The sequence below is a fragment of the Theropithecus gelada genome, chromosome 11 (genome assembly GCF_003255815.1).
Source record: "Theropithecus gelada isolate Dixy chromosome 11, Tgel_1.0, whole genome shotgun sequence".
NCBI lineage: Eukaryota > Metazoa > Chordata > Mammalia > Primates > Cercopithecidae > Theropithecus > Theropithecus gelada.
The window spans coordinates 89,945,213-89,969,208 of NC_037679.1; the positions used below are offsets into that span (position 1 = coordinate 89,945,213).

Consider the following 23,996-nt stretch of genomic DNA (forward strand, 5'->3'; position numbering starts at 1 on the left):
TCTTTTTTTTTTTTTTTTTTTTTTTTTTTTTGAGACGGAGTCTCATTCTGTCACCCAGGCTGGAGTGCAGTGGCCGGATCTCGGCTCACTACAAGCTCCGCCTCCCGGGTTCACGCCATTCTCCTGCCTCAGCCTTCCGAGTAGCTGGGACTACAGGCGCCCGCCACCTCGCCCGGCTAGTTTTTTGTATTTTTTAGTAGAGACGGGGTTTCACCGTGTTAGCCAGGATGGTCTCGATCTCCTGACCTCGTGATCCGCCCGTCTCGGCCTCCCAAAGTGCTGGGATTACAGGCTTGAGCCACCGCGCCCGGCCGACGCTCTTTTAATACAAAAGAAAAAAGAAATAATACAAAAGTAGAAAGTGAAAAAAGAAAAATGCAGGTAAAAGGTCCTTCGTCCACCTCTCTGCCCTGGGATCCGTGGCTGCAGGTGGCGCGACGCGCGCGGTGCTAGGACCGGGGACCCGCCCGGGACCGGCTGCCTCTGGCGCCACCTGGCGGCCGCCATGCCCAGCCCTGCCCCAGGTCCTGAGGTTGACGGGAGGGCAGCAGCCTGGGAATCGCCTGCTCACCAGGACCTAAGCAGGGCGCCTGCCCGAGGATGGGGAGACACGGGGGAGGCGGAGCACCGTAGTCCCCATTCCTCCCTCCCACCCTCCCCTCTTTCTTTAGGAACAGGGCGGGAAGGCCAAGAGCCTGTCCCTCTCTGTATTATCCCAGGCCCGTCATTGGGAGAGGGGAATCACTGCATTTTGCTTTTTAAAGACCAACCAAGGAAGCGGCTGGAGGCTGCTGCCCACATTTTGGTTCACACTCTGTCACAAAACAAAAGACAAAAAAGCAACGGTTTTCTTTAGAGCCCCAAAGGGACTATCATCAAACAGTAACAGTTCTAAATTTACTCAAAAAATATTCTATCTGCTATGACTTGGCAGCAAAAATGTTTTGGAGGTAAATTATTCCAAAAAAAATGCTGATACTTATTCAAATAGAATTTCCCTAAGCATTAAGCATGATGTTAACAGATGGGACATAAAAGGTCCTACGGGCAAATAAATGTGTGAAACACTAAACAAAGCTAAACAGGCTTCCTTCTAGGAAGACTTCTCAGAGCCTTGATTATTCTAAGGTTACTGCAACTTCCCAAGAGGGGCTGGGCGACGGCACGAAGAGGTCCCGGGAAGGATCTGGCCGCAGCACCCTGGCGGCACGGACTAGCTCATGAGAGGGCGGCTCCAGAAACATGTTGGGAAACACGCTTCTGAGCCACTGAGAAGGCACAAACAGAGGCTCAGAACCTTATTTTACAAGGCACACACAATTTTAAAATGCGTTCTTTTTCAATTTAATACTACTTTATTTTTTCAACGTACGGCTACACTAAGTAATAGTCCAACAAAAAATGTATTTGCTGGCAACTTTCCTCCAAGACCAAAAATACGTGTGCCCCCATCACCACTTCCATTCAATACTGTACTGGAGGTCAGCTAAATAAGTCAGTTAAAACTAACAAGCATAAGAGCTGCAAGGAAAAAACAGTCACTATTATTCACAATGATACGATTGGGTACAAAGACAATCCAACATTAGCTACAGAGGATATTAAAATTAATAACTGATTAGGCAAGGGGTACGAGGCCAATATGCAAAAATCACTGTATTTCTATATACCAACAACAAACAGAGAAAATGACATTTAAAGTAGATATGGCTGGGCGCGGTGGCTCATGCCTATAATCCCAGCACTTTGGGAGGCCGAGGCGGGTGGATCACAAGGTCAAGAGTTCGAGACCAGCTTAGCCAATATGATGAAATCCTGTCTGTACTAAAAATACAAAAATTAGCCGGGCATGGTGGTGGACGCCTGTAGTCCCAGCTACTCGGGAGGCTGAGGCAGGAGAATTACGTGAACCCAGGAGGCAGAGGTTGCAGTGAGCCGAGATTGCGCCATTGCACTCCAGCCTGGGCGACAGAGCAAGACTCCGTCTCAAAAAATAAATAAATAAATAAATAAAATAAAATCATGTCTTTTCTCCCAATGAGGAGATGCAAATACCGTGGGGAAGCAAATTGGGACTAAAATCCAGGTTCTCCAGCTGCTTCCACTGAGCTCCTTTCACTCTTCTGTGTGCCTCAGATTCAAAAGGAAGCAAATGTGAAGCAGATAAAGAAAAAAAAAGCATTTCTTCTGTGCCATCCTCCACAGGCACTGAACGCAGCACAGTCCATACAAAAGCTCCTCCTTAAGACTTTCAGAGTCACCTCAGTGTGTCTTCCTATTTCACTCTGCTCTTACAAGTACTGTTTTCCAAATCAATCCCGGATTCACTGCCCTCTGAACATAAAGTGCTGTCTTGCTGACCTGTGGTCTAATCGTGGCTCCTAAGTTCTGCGAAGCCACTTTCATGTATTCTTTAGGATCTGATCCATCCGTGGTCCTCACTCAGGCTGCCCATGAGAATCACACGGGCAGCTTCAAAACAAACCATACAGACGCCCTGGCTCGCCCCAGGCCAAACGCCTCAGACTCTCTAGCTTATCAGCATTTCGTACAAACGCCCCTGAATCTAACGTGAAGCCAGAGTCGAGGCCTGTGCTGCAGACAGCAAGAGAGACACACAGACAGACAAACTTTTTGTTGTTAAAACCAACAACTTACTTCCTTCTGGGTTTGGTGCAGAAAGAATGATGCTGTGGTTTTTCTTTACTTCTTCAACATATTGAGTTATTTTATCAATACTGTTTCTAATCTCCTCAACCTAGGAGAGAGAGAGAGTCATTATAGCATGGCAAACTCAAATCTGTGACCACTTTCATGCCCTAAAAGGGGAAGAATAAAGGAGGGAAATAAATAATTACCACATAAGAAATAAAAAGCCTCTCCCATTCTCACACTGATATAATTTTTTTTTTTGAGACAGAGTCTCGCTCTGTCGCTCAGGCTGGAGTGCAGTGGCGCAATCTCGGCTCACTGCAAGCGCCACCTCCCGGGTTCAAGCCATTCTCCTGCCTCAGCCTCCCCAGTAGCTGGGACTACAGGCGCCCACCACCACGCCCGGGTAATTTTTTTTTGTATTTTTAGTAGAGACGGGGTTTCACCGTGTTAGCCAGGATGGTCTCGATCTCCTGACCTCGTGATCTGTCCACCTCGGCCTCCCAAAGTGCTAGGATTACAGACGTGAGCCACTGCACCCGGCAGTCTCATTAAATTTAAAAAATAAAGATATACCTATGAATATTTCTGCCTTCATACCTAAAGCAGTACCAATCACCATTCACCAGGAAAACCTATCAGGCTGTAAAAATTTCTAGTCAAGTCCCAAGCATGACACAGACGGGGCCAATTAGAAGCGTACTACTACTAATACCCATTTTCAGTATAACCAGGAAGTAAGCCCATAAAACATGCGGCACAGTGGCTCACACCTGTAATCCCCGCACTGTGGGAGGCCAAGGTGGGCGGATCACTTCAGGCCAGGAGTTCGGGACCAGCCTGGCCAACATAGAGAAACCTCTTCTCTACTAAAAATACAACAATTAGCCGACTGAGGTGGCACACACCTGTGATCCCAGCTACTCAGGAAGCTGAGGCTCAAAAATCGCTTGAATCAGGAGGCGGAGGTTGCAGTGAACAGAGATCGCACCACTGCACTCCAGCCTGAGCAACAGAGCAAAACTCTGTCAAAAAAAAAAAAAAAGAAAATAATAATAATAATACTCTTATTATATACAGCTCACACAGCCAAACCTTCATAATTGTTATCTTTGACCTCTAAATGTTTAAATTCAATATGTGTTTCAAAATGTAATGTATCATTAGCAAGATTTATCTAGATGGAGTCATAACATTATCTTCAAAAACCTCTATGTCATGCTGAAAAATGACCCTAAAGATGTTCAGGTCCTAATCCCTGGGCCTGTGAGTTACCTTATAGGACAAAAGATATTTTGCAGATGTGACTAAACTAAGGATCTTGAGATGGGAAATTATCCTGAATTCTCCAGGTCGGTCCTCATTAACCCATTTATGCTAGAGGCTACAATTTGTGTGTGTGAAAAATCAGACCTTGGCGATGACCCTGAGCACTAGGATATAAATAACTCGCACAAGCTTAGCTTTCCAATAATGGAACACTAGGCATAAATGGGTTAAAGTCGTAAGTGTTCTTAGAAGACAGCAGTAGAGGGACATCCAGCTACAGAAGTAGCAAGGTGAGCCCTGAAGCAAGATGCTCTGCTGCCAGCTCCTACCTCCTTCCTCATTTTAAAATAGTAATTATAGGCCAGGCACAGTGGCCCATGCCTGTAATCCCAACACTTTGGGAGCCAAGGCAGAAGGATCACTTGTGGCCAAGAGTTTAAGACCAGCCTGGGCAACACAGAGAGACCCCATCTCTACAAAAACTAAAAGAAAAGAAAATTAGCTGGGCACAATAGTGCATGCCTGCAGTCCCAGCCACTCAGGAGGCTGAGGCAGGAAGACCACTTGGGCCCAGGAAGTTGAGGCTGTAGTGAGCTGTGATTATACTACTACACTCCAGCCTGGGCAACAGAGCAAGATCTTGCTCTTAAAAAAAAAAAAAAGAAAGAATTATTAACCATTACATGTCGTGGCACAATCCACGTCCTAATCCCGGCGTCTGTGAATATGTCGCCTTGCACGGCAAAGGGAACTTTGCAGATGTGATCCAGTTGAGTCTTGAGACTGCCCTGGATTATCTGGGTGGGCCCAATGGAACCACAGGAGTCCTTACAAGACAAGACAAGAGGACCAATGTTGGAAAAGGGACACGTGATCATGAAAACAGTGGCTGGAGTGATGGCTTTGAAGGTGGAGGAAAACCAAGAACACAGGCCGCCTGCGGAAGCTGGAGAGGAAGGCAGCTCCAGGAGGCTCGCAGCTCTGCCCTGCCAGCACCTGAGCTTCTCCAGGCCCTGGAACTAGGAGGGGGTGATAAACGTGTTGTTGAACCACAGTGATTTGTTACAGCAGCAGCAGGAAACTGACACACATGTCAACATAAATAACACATTCCTGTGAAAAAATAGATCTCCAAAAAATCAGTGGAAACAGGGGCAGTGATTTGCACTTTTTGTAAATCTAATGTCTAGCTTAATAGAAAGCACCCTGATCATCACAGATACTCTTGGGTTTGGTGTGTTGGCTCTGAGAAACTCCGTCACTGTGCAGTCTAAGAGAGTAAAAATGGCAATGATCATCTTAGTATTACTTTGAAAAGAGCTTTGACCACAGAATCCTCTTGAAAGGATCTTAGGGACCCCAAGGACTCCTAGGCCAAGCCCCAGACCAGATTTGAAAAGTCTAAGTATTAAAGAATCACGCAGGCCAGGGGCAGTGGCTCACGCCTGTAATCCCAGCATTGTGGGAGGCCAAGGTAGGCGTATCACTTAAGATCAAAAGTTCAAGACCAGCCTGGCCAGCATGGCAAAATGCCGTCTCTACTAAAAATACAAAATTAGTCAGGCGTGGTGGCGTGCCTGTAGTACCAGCTACTCAGGAGGCTGAGACAAGAGAATTGCTTGAACCCAGGAGGAAGAGGCTGCAGTGAGCCGAGATCACACCACTGCACTCTACCCTGGGTGACAGAGCGAGGCTCCGTCTCAAGAAAAGAAAGCAAAATTACCGTTTCTAAAGTAATACACATATGTTAGAAAGTAAAAGAAAAAAAACATTATTTTAACTCTTGGAGAGTTCTGCAATATATACCGCTGCTAACTCCAAGCCCCCGTGTGGCTCCAGAGGAACAGGAAACTGCAGGGCTACACACCCGCACCCAGAGAGGCACCGAGAGAGAATGGTGCCAGCTAGCATTTTATGTCCGGGAATAACACAGCACGGGGGGCCTTTGGCTCCATTATAAATCGTCTTCGCAGAAACAAGGCTCCCTAGTGTTAACCAAACACTCGCCATGTGAAATCCATTTCTCTTGTAAACTTCTATGTGATATTGAAGATCAGAATGAGTTTATATTAACAAACATTACTTGCTTCTGTATTTGTCTAGGAAGTCATTTCACAGAAATTAAGTGCAAACTAAATTGACTATTTAACAAATGAAAGCTTGAGCTTAAGTTAGAACCCAGTGAGGACAAGCACTGGGCAAGCCTTCCTAACGCACGAGTAACCTGTTTCCCACATGCCCCGAGACGCCAGCAGCAAAGACAGACTGGCACCAGACAGACAAAGACCACAGCTTAATGGCAGTCAGTGAATTGCACAACTTAACTTTTCTGTTCTTCTTCTTTTTCTTTTTTTTTTTTTTTTTGAGACAGAGTCTCACTCTGTCACCCAAGCTGGAGTACAGTGGTGTGTTCTCAGCTCACTGCAACCTCCGCCTCCCGGGTTCCAGTGATTCTCCTGCCACAGCCTCCCAAGCAGCTGGGATTATAGGCACCGCCATCATGCCTGGCTAATTTTTGTATTTTTAGTAGAGACAGGTTTTGCCATGTTGACCAGGCTGGTCTGGAACTCCTGACCTAAGGTGATCCACTTGCCTCGGACTCCCAAAGTGCTGGGATTACAGGCATGCATGAGCCACTGCACCCGGCCTGCACTATGTAACTTTTCTATTAAATGCAACACTTAATGGCAGGAGATTCTTTAAAATAAATACATTTTTACAAAGAACTTGCATGGAGTTAAGCAACCAAGTAAAAGGAATAAAATTGGAAAAATAACAATTTGACAAAGGGGCCAGGAAGGCTAAAGACAATTTTAAAAGTCTCATTTCCAAGAAGTGAAATCAGGAAATCCGAGCATCTTAACTCCTTTGTACCTTAAAGGAACTTCCTTGTAGCTTAAAATTTAATCTCATGTTTTTTTCCTTTAGATAACAGTAGCAACTAACAAATACTAGAAAACCAGTGACTAGGCTTATGTGAGATATTCAAGAAATTCTGATTGAGTCTGAAAAACTAATAACTTTCCATATACTTTTATAAACCTCTTAAAATGTTCAAATCCAGGCACTGCTAGGCCAGCTGAGGCTGTCGAGTGAAACTATCCCATGAGACTCAGCATAATCAAGGCGAGTCCTGCAATAATCAAGGCGAGTCCTGCAACGAAGGTTCCGTCATTAAAAACCCACTGGACATGTGTTTTCGTTCCTTCACGTTTTACAAGGTCAATGTATTTGTTCTGTGACTCAATTTCAAAAATTTGAAATTATGCAACATTACATCAGATAGTTCTTAGGTTTGAGAATTTCAGCAGGGCCTAAGCCCAAGAGCTGTGCTGGGGAGATAAGCAGGAGGGGGAGGCCTCACACCTCAGACAGGATCCCAGCACTGGCAGGCTGCCACCTCTTAAAATATCAGCCACTGGGTCACCAGTGACTTTCCTCTGAGTCTTCTACCTGAGCTCATATACAGCTGATCAGTCACCGATTTCAGACCCTGAGCCCTCTGCTCTATGCACCTGCCCTCAGGACTCACTCCCACCAGTGGAGGGGCGGCAGTGCTGGTGGGAGCCACGCACACCTGACCCCTGCGCCTCAGCCAGGTGCCACCTCTGCTGCCGGAACCACCACTTCCTGAAGAACCAAGGAGTCCTCGTTCTGAGACACTGCCGGTCTTGCAGGGAGGCCTCTGTAAAACTCTCTTAAGGGGCGCCGCAGGACCTCCCAAAGGCAGCCTGCAAGGAGGAGGCGCTCCTGCAGCAGCCAGCGCCGGGTGGGAGAAGCGGGCACCCACCAGCAGAGGGCGCTGCAGGCCTGGCCCCAGCACACGCGGAGGCCGCGTGCACAGCTCCACCATCCGCACCCAACTCCCTCCTGGACTGCACCAGAACGATGATTCGCATTTTTCTCATATTAACATTGTGATCATACTAAAAATTCCAGAGAACTTATGTAATTCAAACAACTTTTAAAAATATTGGCTGAAGTATTATTTCAAATATTATTATAAAATGCACAATCATATTGGTGTACATCTTTAAAGAAGAAAGCCACCATGTGCGGGGGCTCACACCGGTAATCCCAGCACTTTGGGAGGCCGAGGCAGGCGGATTGCCTGAGCTCAGGAGTTTGAAACCAGCCTAGGCAACATGGTGAAACCCCATCTCTACTAAAAATGAAAAAAAAAAGAATTAGCCGGGCGTGGTGGCACGCACCTGTGGTCCCAGCTACTTGGGAGGCTAAGGCAAGAGAATCACTTGAATCTGGGAGGCAGAGGTTGCAGTAAGCCGAGATTGTGTCACTGCACTCCAGCCTGGGCAACAGAGTGAGACTCTGTCTCCAAAAACAAGAAAAAGAAAAAGAAAAAAGAAAAAGAAAGAAGGGAGGGAGGAAGGAAGGAAAGGAAGGGAGGAGAGGGGGAAGGAGAAAGGGGGAGGGGGAGGGAGGGAGGGCAGGTAGGCAGGCTATGATTGGGTTTCATTAAACGCTCTTACCTGATGGAAGAAATCCTCCATGAAATGGTCTTTCTCAACCACAACAACTGTGTCTCCATCATCATTCTTCCTACACTACAATGAAAAATGGAAAATTTAGATTTTTAAAATTTTTATGTAGGCACAAATAGAGAACTGAAATACAAAAACAGTTCAATACCCACAAGATCTCAACTCACTAGAGCACCAAATTGTAACAAACTAGCAGCCACCACTATCTACCCCAGCTGAACTCCACAACATTTTCAACAGAACAGATCCTGGCTGAAGCAGCCGGGAAGGTGCAAGACCTGGACAGAAGCAAGGGGTGGCTTTCTCAGAACTAAGCTGCTTAGAATCGTTTAGTTCTCACTATGTAAGTCAACATCACACAGGCCAGTTTCACCTTCAAGAAGCGAACCTGCTTGTGTTGCATATTTTCCATAAACAGTAAAAACACTGGCCGGCCACAGTGGCTCACGCCTGTAATCCCAGCACTTTAGGAGGCTGAGGAGGGCGGCTTGCTTAAGTCCAGAAATTCAAGACCGGCCTGGGCAACAAGATGAAACCCTGTCTCCACAAAAAATTAGCCAGGCATGGTGGCACATGCCCGTGGTCCCAGCTACTTGGGAGGCTGAGGTGGCAGGACTACCTGAGCCCAGAAGGTTGAGGCTGCAGTGACCCTGTATCTAAAAACAAACAAAAACAAAACAAAACAAAACCCCAACATCATCCAGAAGAACGACCACTGATCAGGAGCTGAAGACCTGGGCTCCAGCCTCCTCCCCAGCAGCCCATTAGCTTGTCTCAGTCTCTGCCTCTTGTCCATGAAATAGAGATAGTATTCTCCCATCTCCATCGGAAGACCCTAAGGATAAGATATTTATCAGTTTTATAAGGTAACACTACTTTCACGGGTCATATTAATATATAAACCAATAAAGGCTTTTGAAATTACTTCTAGTCCCTACTCTTTTTTTTTTTTTTTTTTTTGGAAACAAAGTCTAGCTCTGTCACCCAGGCTGGAGTGTGGAGTGCACAGTGGCAAGATCTTGGCTCACGGCAGCCTCCGCCTACCGGGTTCAAGTAATGCTTGTGCCTCAGCCTCCTGAGTAGCTAGGATTACATGCACCTGCCACCACACCCAGCTAATTTTTTTGTATTTTTAGTAGAGACGGGATTTCACCATGTTGGCCAGGCTGGTTTCGAACTCCTGAGCTCAGGCAATCCGCCCACCTCACCCTCCCAAATTGCTGGGATTACAGGCATGAGCCACTGCACCCAGCCCGTACACTTGTCATTCTAAGCAAAGAAGCACTTCACGACAAAATGGCAATCAACTGACAAGCAGCAGAAACTAACATTAAGACAGACCCCACATAGTCTAACACTCTTCTCCAGGATCCCACACCACTCTAAAAACCAAAAAAGAACGGCTGAAGATACTGAGTGTCAGTGCCCAGGGTCTGCAGGAGGCAGGCCAGGTGTGTTATCTGTCAATCCTCCTGGTACCACACCCCCATCCCCGCCATGAGGCAGGTACTGGCATGGCTACTTCAGAGTAGAGCACATGCTCAATGGTTATGGTCTCGGAGCTAAGCGGTGCCAAACCAGTAGGTGAAGCCAGTCCGTCTGACTTTCCAAAACTCCCCATCTTAACAGCGGTACCATGTTGAGCCTCTTAAAAAGAATAAGAGCTGTCCTTTAGTGCCAGCGCACAAGCGGCAGGCAATTTGAAACACGCTCCACACATGTTCTCATTGGTTTTATGGGCCCCACGTTGCCAGTGAGGAGGCGGAAACACAGTGCAGGGATCACTCGGCAGGGACGGCAGAGCAGAAGCGGCCTGTGGCTGTGATTCCACACACTCTGCCCTGGGGGAAGATGGGATGGGGGAGGAGCTGTGCTGCGGAGCCCCACCAGCCACGCAGGCCAGGCCCCACAGACTCCCCTTGCAGGGACTCCCTCTCTTAGACAGAGGATCTATTCCCGTGTGTGCCAGCCCCGCCTCTCGGGCCCACAGCCTGCTCCCTCCCTGTCTCCAAGCGCTCACTTGGGCAAACTAAATCCCACTAGCTGGGCCCGGGGTCTCACTGCTTCCCTGTGGCTATCTGCCTTGTCTTCTCAGCTGTGCAGTCTCAGAGGTGCAGGGCCAGGAATGATGGAATGAAGCATGACCACGTTAAGTCGTTGACTGTGCAGTCACCCAAATACCCATGGAGGGGGTGGGGAGGAGGGGCGGAGAGCTGAAACTGAGCTGCAGACTGCGCTTGTGGCCCTGAGCCCGGGGCCATAAAAGTGCTTCACCCCACCCTGGAGGTGCCACGTGGCTCTCAGGGCATCTCACACCTCCCTGCTCTGTCAGTAACTTTAGGTTCTAGATTCAAGGTCACCTCATTTTTGTTTATTTGGAAAACTGTAAACATATACAAAAGTAGAAGGAATACTATGGGTGAGCCCTCACTGTCCCCATCACCCAGGCTTAACAATGGTCAAGCCACAGCCTGTCTGTTTAGGTTGACACCCGCCTCTTCCCACCACTTCCTACCCCACACCATAAGACCATCTTGAGGCAAATCCCACGAGGCAGATGCTACTGTGGAGACTGCACCTGCGGCTCCAGCAAAGAGGCTGCACCCATCTCACTGCTCCCCAGCACCACGCTTCCCTGTGAAAGCAAGTCGCTTTCCATGGTGACCTTCCCATGCTGTGCGATGGCCCCCACAGTGGCGTGGTGTAAACAACTAGAGGCTCAGTCCTCCTCTCCCATGGTGACTGTCCCATGTTGTGCAATGCACCCCCACAGTGGTGTGGCGTCAGTCCTCCTCCACTCTGAACCCATGGCACGGGCAGATTTTTGTTCCGAGTCATTCGCTTGCTGGTAAACAATGTGGTTCTCTACCTGTAGACCAGGAAAGATCCACATGACTGGAATATGTTTCCTCTACCGTCTTATTTCTTATTCCTAAGCCTTGACTTATATGTCTTATTTCTACCTGGAACTCTTAAAACTGATCAGATAACAGGAAACAGACCCAATAATACTGTCTTTGCTTTTCCATTCAAAAACAAAAAATGACCAAAGCAATCTTTTTGGCTTTATCCCTAAGCTACATTATTCTCATCTTCAATGAATGTCCACGTTCAGTCTTTCAAGCTGAGACAGTGCAACAGCTGTACAACAGCCATGATTATGAGAGGGTATTCATTGTAAATAACCAAACCACTTGTGGCAAACGTTTACTAAAAGCCAGGGAATACTCTCCTATATGACATACTTGATTTCCCAAGTGTCAAAGTACAGGATAAACATTTAAATATCCGCATTCCATTTCTGTTACATGTTAACAGAAGTCTCCTTAAAAGAAGCATTATAGGCCGGGCGCGGTGGCTCAAGCCTGTAATCCCAGCACTTTGGGAGGCCAAGACGGGCGGATCACGAGGTCAGGAGATCAAGACCATCCTGGCTAACAGGGTGAAACCCCGTCTCTATTAAGAAATACAAAAAACTAGCCGGGCGAGGTGGCGGGCGCCTGTAGTCCCAGCTACTCGGGAGGCTGAGGCCGGAGAATGGCGTGAACCCGGGAGGCGGAGCTTGCAGTGAGCTGAGATCCGGCCACTGCACTCCAGCCTGGGCGACAGAGCGAGACTCCGTCTCAAAAAAAAAAAAAAAAAAAAAAAGAAGCATTATAGTAAAATCACAACTCCCCCGTGTGAATACTATTGTCAGGAACAGGTAGCAGGTAGCTTCGTGGTGTAGAAACTGTGTAACAGAAAAGAGAGTCATTGGAACACTCATCATTTATAATTCAACAGAAGCTGAACTATCACAAATGGCAGAATCCAAAGCTGGACAGAATCCTGGCTTTCTTCTGCATGTTGTTCACACACACATGCTAAGGAACTTCTACACAAATAGTAACTGTAGACAAATAAATTACAAACCTTGACATAGACACAGTGGTTTTAGTACTATGTTGCTAGAATACTTTGACTTATTTTTCACAATTAAATCACTTAGGTAGAAAAAGAAAAGACTTGTAACTAAACGTAGGTAAAAGCTGGCCGCGTGCGGCAGCTCATGCCTGTAATCCCAGCGCTTTGGGAGGTTTAACTGGGAGGATCACTGGAGCTCCAGAGTTTGAGACCAGCCTCGGCAACATGGTGATACCCCATTTTTGGTACAAAAAATACATAAATCAGCCAGGTGTGGTGGCTCACACTTGTGAGGATCCCCCGAGCCCAGGAGATTGAGGTTGTACTAAGCAGTGATGGTGCCACTCCAGCCTGGTGACAGAGAGAGACTTTGTCTCAAAAAACAAGTAAGTAAATGCTGACTCTGGGCCAGTGTGTAACTATGGTGCTAAACGTAACCTACTCTCTCATATTTGTGTATGGTGAATTACACTTTTATACCCACGATAAAATGTTACACTGTTTTAAATTTTTTTGTATTTTTACTAACACTTGTTCCCATTATTATTATATAAATACTTTTTAACAGGCACTTAGACTTTAGTAAGTAGTGTTATACTTATGCAATTTTTTTTTTTTTTTTTTTTGAGGCAGGGTCTTGCTCTATCACCCAGGCTGGAGTGCAGTAGTGTGATCAGAGCTCACAACAGCTTCGAACTCCTGGGCTCAGGCGACCCCTTCGCCTCAGCCTCCTGAGTAGCTGGGACTACAGGTACACATATTTTTTTTAGAGATGAGGTCTAGCCATGTTGCCCAGGCTGGCCTTGAGCTCCCGAGCCCAACCAATCCTCCCACCTTGGTCTCCCCGAGTGCTGGTATTACAGGCGTGAGTGACTGCACCCAGCCTGCCTCTGCAACTTAATCATTTTTTTTGTTTTTTTGGTTTTTTTCCTCTCAGCTATACTTTCAGATTTCTCCACTCAGCATATATCGCTCTAGTGTTAGGTGAAACCACACCATATGGGTCAACCTCATACACTCATCTTACCTGCTGCGTACACTCCTTTACATAAAAAGCCACGATGTGTTATTCATCCAGGCTCCTATTGTCCCTAACATTTTTCCGTTACCAACAATGTAACAAACCACAGTTACACGGCTGCACGTGCATGGCAGGCTGGTTTTCTGGAACACACGCACATATGCAGAGAGAGGACCATGAGCCATGGGGCTGAAGCATCTTCAGCTTCACTAAACAATGCCAAATTGCTCTCCAAAGCAGTTGCAATAAATTGGATGCCCCCAGCACGGCACGTGGACATAAGACACTGCCAGGCTACTCTTGAGCTACCAAGGGCCCATCCCATGATCTCACCCAAGGAATAAGGATCAAAACTGACATGATGAAGCCCGGAGAGCCTGAACTAGAGAGGATTTAAACTTGGGAGCTGGGGACAGCCCCTTTACATCAGGTCGTGAAGATGAAGAGAAACCCACATGATCTGGCTCCAGCCAACCTCTCCAGCTCATTCACGTCTCACCTCCGCCTACTACTGACCATTCACTCACTACTGACAGCATCTTTCTGTCCCTTGCATGACCTCATTCTCAACTCTGGGCCTCTGGACTTGCTGTGTCTTCTGCCCAGGGCGCCCTCCCCCAGCCCTGTCCACAGCCACTTTCTTATCCATAGCTCAGCTCACGGGGTAGCCCCCTGACCCGCCCGGCCAAGGCAGCCACACCCACACCCTCACCCTGCTTATTCCCTCACAGCAAGGACTGCGAAAGACATGGGCTCATCTGCTTAGCTGCTGTCTATCTCCCAGCTGCAGGTTCCATGAGAGCAAGGACTTGCCTTTTCACAACGCAGGCATCCGGCCCACAGCAGTACCTGGCACATAGCCACCAGTCAGCGATGACCAGGTCAACGAATGAGTCAATGAATGAATGAAGAGCAAGAAAAGGGCAGACACAGACAAGGGGGAGGAGAGTGGGAAAGTACACACAAATGACAGAAGGCAAGAAATGGAAACAGAGACACACACAGACTGAGGCCTGGCAAGCACAAAATGGCCACGACACAAGGACAGGAAGGACCTCGGTGGCTCGCTCTGTCCTAACTCCATCCCTCATGGGGCTGAGGGTACTACGTGCCCTCAAGTCTGGGAGAAATCACTCGACCTTTTTTTTTTTTTTTTTTTGAGATGGATTCTCACTCTGTCACCCAGGCTGGAGTGCAGTGACAGGATCTTGGCTCACTGCAACCTCCACTTCCCAGATTCCAGCTATTCTCTCACCTCAGCTTCCCAAGTAGCTGAGATTATAGGTGCCTACCGCCACCCCTAGTTAATTTTTGCATCTTTAGTAGAGACGGAGTTTCGCCATGTTGGCCAGGCTGATCTAGAACTCCTGACCTCAAGTGATCCTTCCACCTCAGTCTCCCAAAGTACTGAGAATACAGGCATAAGCCACCCCACCAGACCCACTCTGCTTTTTAATAAATCTCGCTTTTCTGCTTTAGGTGATGGGTTTTTGTCCCTTTTAACCAAAAGGCCTTGAAGACAACAGATTCCAGTGGCATCTATATTTTTCTTACCATGGGCAAATTCAAATGGAAACACGCTGACTCAATAAATACCTGGCAGGTGCTATGGATCAGGCACCATGCAGAATACTGAGGCTTCAGAGCACAAATGACAACATGCATCTGCCCTGAAAAGGTTGAAGAGCCGGGGAAAGGGTGCAGGAAAAAACAGGACTGCATCTGTGTCCAGAATGCCCCAAGACAAGATGGGCCATCTCTGGGAACACGCGAGGAAGGGGACGCAGGAAGGCTTCCTGGTGATGCCTAACCTGAGACTAAAAAAGGTGCGAGGCTGCGTGTGGTGGCTCATGCCTGTAATCCCAGCACTTTGGGAGGCCAAGGCGGGTGGATCACCTGAGGTTGGGAGTTCAAGACCAGCCTGGCCAATGTGGTGAAACTCCGCTTCTACTAAAAATACAGAAATCAGCCGGGTGTCGTGAGAGGCTGAGGCGGGAGAATTGCTTGAACCCTAGAGGCGGAGAATGCAGTGAACTGAGATCACGCCACTGCACTCCATTCTGGGCAAGAAAGCAAGGTTCTATCTCAAAAAAAAAAAAAAAAAAAGGTACAAGGCAAGAGAGAAGGTGCAGAGGGAGAAGTCCAGTGGTTCAGACAAAGGGAGCAGCACCTGCCAGGGCAGGGAGGAAAAGGGAGCAGCACCTGCCAGGGCAGGGAGGAGGGGGCATATCAGTCCAGAGGCAGGAGCGAATGCTGCCACCACAGGGCAACAGGTCTGGGCTCCCGGGGAGCTCTTGCAGGGATCAGTTATTTCTTAGAGTCGCTGCTCCTTACATTCAGAATAGACCTCACGTTAAAAACAAGAAGTGATTAATCTGTGAAAATGGACAGATTTTGCTCTTCAAACCAAAGGACATGTTTAGATATATAAATGAATAAACCTATTATAGTTAAGAATAGAGAAACTATACACTCCAACTGTAGGAACTGTTTGTATGAGAACACACAAAATACAAAAATTCGGCAGGATTGCATAAATTATGAAATTCTAAACTATAAATATATGCATATATAAAATTATGTTCATATATGAAATTCTTAGTATTTTAAGTTCCAATGAAATCTCTTAATCTTATTTTATCAACTGGAACCTGAATCTTCACTATGCAACATTCCGCACTACATGGGCAAACATAAGCTTTCAAAAAATCACTTTTAAAAATATCTGAGCAGTGTTTTCCGCCCTTTAAGAAATTATATTTGCAGGCCAGGCATGGTAGCTCACGCCTGAAATCCCAGCACTTTGGGAGCCCAAGGTGGGCAGATTGCTTGAGCTCAAGAGTTGAAGAGCAGCCTGGGCAACACAGCGAAACCCCACCTCTACAAAAGTATGAAAATGTGCTGGCTGCACACGCCTGTGGTCCTAGCTACTGAGGAAGCTGAGGTGGGAGGATGGCTTGAGCCTTGGAGATCAAGGGTGCAATGAGTCGTGATCGTGCCACTGCAGTCCAGCCTGAGCGACACAGCGAGATCCTGTCTCAAAGGGAAAAAAAAAAAAAAGAGATTATATTTGCAATTCACCAGCTTGAAACCAGGATGAAAAATAATGTTCTCATTTCTTTTAGGTCAATTAAGAACAACACATAGCTACTGTATATTCACTGTTTATTATCATGCAAACAATTCCCACAGATGAAATGTGTGGTTTCTCTATTCTTCACTATAATAAATACATATATCATATATATATATATCAAATATAATAAAGGTATCAATGTGCATAAACTTTTTTTTTTTTTTTTTTTTTGAGACTGAGTCTGGCTCTGTCGCCCAGGCTGGAGTGCAGTGGCCGGATCTCAGCTCACTGCAAGCTCCGCCTCCCGGGTTTACGCCATTCTCCTGCTTCAGCCTCCGGAGTAGCTGGGACCACAGGCGCCCGCCACCTCGCCCGGCTAGTTTTTTGTATTTTTTAGTAGAGACGGGGTTTCACCGTGTTAGCCAGGATGGTCTCGATCTCCTGACCTTGTGATCCGCCCGTCTCGGCCTCCCAAAGTGCTGGGATTACAGGCTTGAGCCACCGCGCCCGGCGCATAAACTTTTTTTAAAAAAGTAATCAAAATACGTTTGGGGTGGTTATCTTATAGAACAGCTATTCCGTTTTGCTTACGTCCTACAGTGAATTTCATTGCACCTTGGTCACTCTTCCTCCCCAGTCTGCATGCAACCAACCGCACCCACCCTCAGTTCACTGCTGTATCTCTCTGCACCCAGCACATGATCTGCTGGAGGCCTGACACTCAAGTACCTGTTGGACGGGCGAGTCTTTTACTTTCTGTAAATCAGAAATATCTTCCTGGATTTAGAGTCTAGGAGATCTGGACCAAGTCACGTAAACTTTCTATGCCCAAATGACTGGCTGCTCAAAAACAGAATCACTGGTTAGAAACTAAATCTGTCAACACAAATTATATTGAGCAAATTAATTTTTAAGCCCTTTCCATGTAATTATCAGAGGTACATTTTTCTCAGGAACAAGCTTCAATAGCTAATAAAATAAACTTTTTGGAAGCATCACAAATATTTTGTTAATGTGGACATTGTAGATGAGGCATTTTAATCAACAAAATATTAAACTTTACCTAGAAAAAAAAACACCAGCCATTTAGAAGCATGGTTGTGAATACACATTCAACTACTCTACGAACTACTTGGAAAGGACGCATTTCCTGGGGGGAGAAATTAAACTTGTATCTGGTAACCTTAAGACGGGTTTTTAAATATTAAAAGTTATTAAACTTCAAATTCAGTTTTAACTTACTATTTTATACTAGGGAGAAGGTTGCTCTTTTTTCTGTTTTTGAGACAAGGTCTCAATCTGTCTGTCCCCCAGGCTGGAGGGCAGTGGCAAAATCTCGGCTCACGGCAACCTCCGCCTCCTGGGCTCAAGCAGTCTTCCCACCTCAGCCTCCTGAGTAGCTGGAACCACAGGCATGCGCCACTACACCTGGCTAATTTTTTGTATGTTTTTTGTAAAGACAGGGTTTTGCCATGTTGCCCAGGCTGGTCTGGAACTCCTGAGCTCAAATGATCCGCCCGCCTCAGCCTCTCAAAGTGCTGGGACTACAGGTGAAAGCCACTGTGCCCAGCCAGAAGGCTGCTTTCTATAACTTCCTAAAAAAAAATCTGGTAAATATTAATCACACTTATAATTACATAGCACTTCCTCCCTCCCACCTTCTCCCAGAGCTTCACACATTAGATAATTTTATGCTTCATAACTCCCTCTATGAGGTGGACAAGAGCGATACCACCGTCCCCATTTTACATACAAGAAAAAGTTTTGAGAGGTTTAAAAATTATTTGCCCAAGATGAGAAACTCCAGAAGTGGAAACTTCCACGGATTTCCTCTCTGACTGCTCAGTGGCTGTATCTAAAGCAGGATGGTATTGAAGTAGATGAGCTGACTTCTAGCTCTGCCATTCTAGAACAAAACTGATTGACATGTTCTACTGTTTCAGGAAGGGTTGGGATATATAGAAACTGAGTGACAAATAATTGCTTATTTGCTTTTTGCTATTCAAGCCAAGAAAAGGTACCTTCTCATGATTCCCCAACATATAAATTTGGCTATCTTTTGCTAAAATAGTCACAGCTCTCACATTCAGTGACATTAAGTTTTTTGTTTTTTGTTTTTTGTGTTTCTTTTTGAGACAGTGTCTCACTCTGTCACCCAGGCTAGAGTGCAGTGGCATGGCACAATCATGGCCCATGGCAGCCTCTATCTCCTGGACTCAAGGAATCCTCCTAGCTTAGCCTCCTGAGTACCAAGGACTACAGGTGCGAGTCACCACACCTGGATAGTTTTTTTGTGTGTGTTTTGTTTTGTTGGTTTTTTTGAAAGGGTCTCTTTCTGTCGTCCAGACTGGAGTACAGTGGCCCGATCTCAGCTTTCTGCAACCTCCGCCTCCTGGGTTCAAGCGATTCTCCTGCCGCAGCCTCCAGAGTAGCTGGGACTACAGGCGTGCGCCACAACATCCGGCTAATTTTTGTATTTTTACAAAACAGGGTTTTGCCATGTTGGCCAGGCTGGTCTCAAACTCCTGACCTCAAGTGATCCACCCAACTCAGCCTCCCAAAGTGCTGGGATTACAGGCATGAGACACTGCGACTGGCCTGCTAATTTTTTAATTTCTTTTGAGAAACAGTCCCCCTATGTTGCCCAAGCTGATCTCCAATACCTGGGCTCAAGTGATCCTCCCACCCTAATCTCCCAGACTGCTGGGATTACAGGCATGAGCCACGGCTTTTCTTCATTAAATAAATATCTGAGCTCCTACTACAACACGGCACTGAAAGATAATCTACCGAGCAAGACAATGCAACTATAATTTGCTGTGTTTAAAATGGTATTGATCTGCGGACCACAGGGAATATTTGTCCATTAACAAAAAAGGAAAAATCACTGTGAAGAAACTTCCTTGGAATGAATATAAAGCATAATTTCTATGATCCTAAGGATGAAATCATTGCCTTTCTCAACCAGAGCTCCTCATCTGAACCACAGAACACAGATAATTATTTAAGTGGCTCTTTTCTCTATTCTCCCACTCGGGGGTACATAACAGCTCCATTCTAGCAGAAGAGGAGAGAGAATAATTCATTACATGCAATGGGTGCCGTAGGGCTGTGGCCTTAGCAACCCTGTTCTGAGGCCGCCAACAATTTAGAGACCAGGGGCTGTATCTGTGCACACACGCAGCATGAGTTAGTACCTGTGCTGTAAAGGGGAAAAGTCATAATTACTTCTGTTGGCCTAAGCTGTCCTGGGTTAGATAAGCTTGGAAAGTGCACGACCATCGCTATCATTTCGCTGTCATTGCACCATGCACAGTTCTGTTACCTTTACACGTGTAGAATGCATCAAAATCCTTCCAAAATTTTTAGTGACCTGCTTTTCCCTTGCTAAAGTAAATAATTTGCTGTGTGCTCGGCTGTTGGCGCGTTACGTGTGTTCAGAGTCAACACACACAGTCCCAGTTCCCAAAGCAAACTATTGCGGAGATCAGACACGAGCTGCTGTTCTGTTGTTCCTGCTCACCCCACCGCAAGCACCCAGCACTCTAAGGCGCCTACATGTCACACCCATCTGTTGCCTCCCGCTTGGTGCAGGGTCCTGTGTGAAGCCCCAGGAATAAAGCAGCGACCAAAGGGACCCGGCCTGCTCCCCGGGGCTGAAGCCCGCTGCGGGGACACCGCGGGGTCGACCACGGTTAAGCCGGTGGGCTCCGGCTGGGTAAGCAAAGCGCCAGAGAGAATCCGCCAGGCGGAGTGACGGGGACAGGGAGTCCCGCTTGGAGAGAGGGTCGAGGCCGGGACCTTCTCGGCTCCCTCCTCCTGCCCCAACCCGCCCTGAGGACTCCGCCCAGGAAGCCCCAAGACCCCGCCCTGGGGACACGGCCCGGAGCTGCCACCCTAGGACTCCCCAAGACCCCAGCCCTCGGGACCCCACCCGGGGCGCCTGCCCAGGACTCCCCGAGGCCCCCGCCCCCTCCGAGCCCCCAGCCCGCCCGCCCCAAGACCACGCCCTGGGGACCCCGCCCGGAGCCCTCACCCTAAGACTCCCCGAGATCCCCGCCCTGGGGACCCCGCCCGAAGCCCCCACCCTAAGACTCCCCGAGACCCCCGCCCTGGGGACCCCGCCCGGAGCCCCCACCCTAGGACTACCGGGACCCCCGCCCTGGGGGCCCCACTAGGAACCCCGGCTCAGGACTCCCTGAGACTCTGCCCGCAGCCCCCGCCCCAGAACGCCCGAGATCCTCGCCCTGGCGACCCACCCGGAGCCCCGCCCAAGACGCCCCGAGCCCCCGCCCGCCCTCCAGACCCCGCTCCGGCCGGGCCTGAACCGCTACCCGCGGCTGCCGCTCACCGCGGTCAGGTCTGGCAGCCGGTCCCGCATCCCCGCCGGCCGGGCAGCGCGCCCCGCCGCTCAAGCCTGTCCCGAGCTGCCTCCAGCCGGGCTGCGGGCTCTCCGGTCGCCACCTCAGGCTCCGCGATCCCGGCCCCGCGCCCGCCCTCCCTGGAGCCGGCGCTGCCACGGCAACCGCGCCCCGCGCGCTCTGCGCATGCCCAGCCCGCGCCGCGCCCCGCACCCACCCACACGGTGGCGGCGCTTTCCTGCGGGAGCCCGGAGGGGCGGGGCCTGGAGGGCGGGGCCTAGGCGGGAGGGGAGGGGCCTGGGCGGGGAGGGGAGGGGCCTCGGGGGGAGGGGCGGGGCCCGGCGGAGCCCCAGGCTGGCCGGTCCGCTTATAAGTGCTGTTTGTCTCTTCTTGATCTGCTTTTATGCTTTCACACTCGTTATTTTATTTATTACAATGTAGAGCATTCAACGAATAGTGACGAAGAGCAAAGCTCCCGGAATGTGCGGGGTGCAGCTTTGGGTAATACATATGCCGAACCTTCCCTTTAAGTGTCCACGCCCAGCCTCGGGTGTGAATGAAGGAGAGGAGACCACACGTGATGCTTAAGGAGCATAACATGGTAGGGGGCGGCAACGGGAAGAGCGCCCGCAGGCCCAGCCCTGGAATGCAGTTCTTGCAGGAGAAACAGGCAATACAGACATAGACAAATACATGATAAATGAGAAAAGAAAATAAGGGCATGGACACAGAGAAGAACCGGCAGAGAGGTCGTCACGAAGGTGCAGGAGCTTAGGTGAACTACACAGGTTGGCGGAACAGTCCCCAAGACCACCATCACCTCCGACACCAACGGCAAGTTCTAGCGGTTTCCAAAACCACCTTCAAGTTCCATAATTTGCTAGAAGGAATCACAGAATTCACTAAAAACTATTGTACTCACAACTATGGTTTCTTAGCAGGGAAATTGTACAGATTAACATCAGCCAAGGAAGAAGGGCAGATGGGGAAGTCTGGGAATTACAGCGTGGAGCTTCGAGGTCCTCCCTTGGTCCTCTCCCTGTGTAGTCAGGCCTCATTACTCGCCCTACACTGATGTGTGGTCATACACACAAAGTACTGCCAGTCATTTGCAGAACTTTTACTGGGCTCTATTGCACGTGCGTGATTGATGGATGGTTTGATTGCTCTCATGGTTGATCTCAGCTTCTTGGTTAAGTGATATCCATGTAACCCTAAGCCCCCACCATAAATCACACTGTTACTCTCTGGCTAGGCGAAGACTCTCAGGCAAACAAAGATTGCCTTCCAAGAGGAGAAGGCAAGGCCAGACTTCTTTTTAAACAAGGTTAAAGTCTTTACTGCCTCCTGGAGGAGATGGCTTTGGTCTGACCAGAAGGCATCGCTAAGAAATCTGTTGAGAGCAACAGGCTACACAGTAAAAAACAGGACGTTTTGGACTTGGTTCTAGGTGTGATGTGGTTCTGTTACCCGATGGAAGGTCTTGACGGCCAGTTGTCCAGGTGGGTGTGGTGGCATGCACCTGTAATCCCAGCTACTCAGGAGGCTGATGCATGATAATTACTTGAACCCAGGAGGTGGGGCTTGCAGTGAGCCAAGATTGCACCACTGCACTCCAGCCAGGGCAGTAGAGTGAGACTCCCTCTCCAAAAAAAAAAAGATACAGTTTTTCTCTCCATACCCTGAACTTCCTCCTGGACCCTGCAACGGGCAAGCACTTTTCTTTCAGCCTCTTTGCCTCAGCCACCACCATTTTCATTCTCCCTCTCTGGTACATACTGGCCCCTCCCTCGTTTCTCCCTCTCCCCCAGTGGATTTTTCTAAAACGTATAATAATATTGGCAGCAGCTGGATGCTGTTGAATTGGCAACCAAAACTGTTTGTTTGTTTGTTTGTTTGTTTGTTTGTTTGAGACAGGATCTTATTCTGTCTCCCAGACTGGAGTGCAGTGGCACAGTCATAGCTCATTGCAGCCTTGAACTCCTAGGCTCAAGCAATCCTCCCACTGCAGCCTCCAAAAGCTCAGGGACCACAGGCATGAGCCCACCATGCCCAACTTCAAAACTTTCCTTATCCTGCCAGAGAAAAAAATGAAATTGTGAACAATATGTAATTTATCATTTTTGTTCATATTACGTACATACATACATATGCAGTCAAGGTGTCTTGGAGGTCAAAACATCAGTCAGGTCACAACAGTGGGTTCAAAACACCATTATAACAGCCAAACACTAACGCTGAATGAAATCTACATGGAGGCTGAGGTGGGAGGATTGCTTGAGCCCAGGCATTGGAGGCTGCAGTAAGCTGTAATCTTGCCACTGCTCTCTAGCCGAGTCCACAGAGCAAGACCCTGTTTCTAATAAATACATAAATAAATGTTTAAAAAACTTAAAGAAAGAAGAAAAAGTGAAAGAGGAAGAGGAAGAAGGAAAAAGGAAAGGAAGAAAGAAAAAGGAAAGGAAGGAAGGAAGGAGAAAAAGAAAGAAAAGAAAAAAGAAAGAAAGAGAGAGAGAGGAAGGAAGGAAAAGAAAGAAAGAAGAAAGGAAATAAGGAAGAAAGAAAGAAGAAGGAAGAAAGAAAGAGAAGAAAAGAGAAACACAGGGCTAAGTTACATTCCTGAGAAAATCTGACTGGAGCCTGGGCAACATAGCAAAACCCTGTCTCTGCAAAAAGTTTTTAAAAATTAGCTGGGCATAGTGGCATGTGCCTGTAGGCGACTCAGGAGGCTGAGGGAGGAGGATTGCTTGAGCCCAAGAGGTCAAGGCTGAAGTGCGCTGTGATTGTGCACTCCAGCCCAGGCAACAGAGTGAGACCCTGTCTAAAAAAATGCATATATATATATATACACACACACACACTATAAATATATAGTATATACAAACTATATACACACATATATAGTATATACATGCTATATATACACATACAGTACATGCTATATATACACACATATAGCATATGCAATATGCTATGTATATACTACATAGTATAGAGTATATATAGTATATATACACATATGTATATAGTATGTATGTATGTATATATGCACATATGTCTATAGTATATATGTATATGTGTATATATATGCATTTTTACTATGTGTATACATACATATATGTATATATGTATAGATACATGCATATATGTTTATATGTATATATAGTAATGTATACTTATATATGTGTATGGATATATACTATATATAGTAT

General features: G+C 47.6%; 1 protein-coding gene across 1 annotated transcript in view; it reads right to left on the minus strand.

Moving 5' to 3' along the window:
• STX2 (syntaxin 2) overlaps positions 1 to 20,976 on the minus strand; it is a 50,174-nt gene extending 29,198 nt beyond the window's left edge. The window contains exons 1-3 of the mRNA XM_025402419.1: positions 20,775 to 20,976; positions 8,412 to 8,486; positions 2,659 to 2,758 (exon numbers count right to left, since the gene is read on the minus strand). Of these exons, the coding sequence (XP_025258204.1) occupies positions 2,659 to 2,758; positions 8,412 to 8,486; positions 20,775 to 20,804 (205 nt within the window). The 5' untranslated portion in view covers positions 20,805 to 20,976. The remainder of the gene's footprint in view (positions 1 to 2,658; positions 2,759 to 8,411; positions 8,487 to 20,774) is intronic.
• Between the last annotated feature and the right edge of the window lie 3,020 nt (positions 20,977 to 23,996).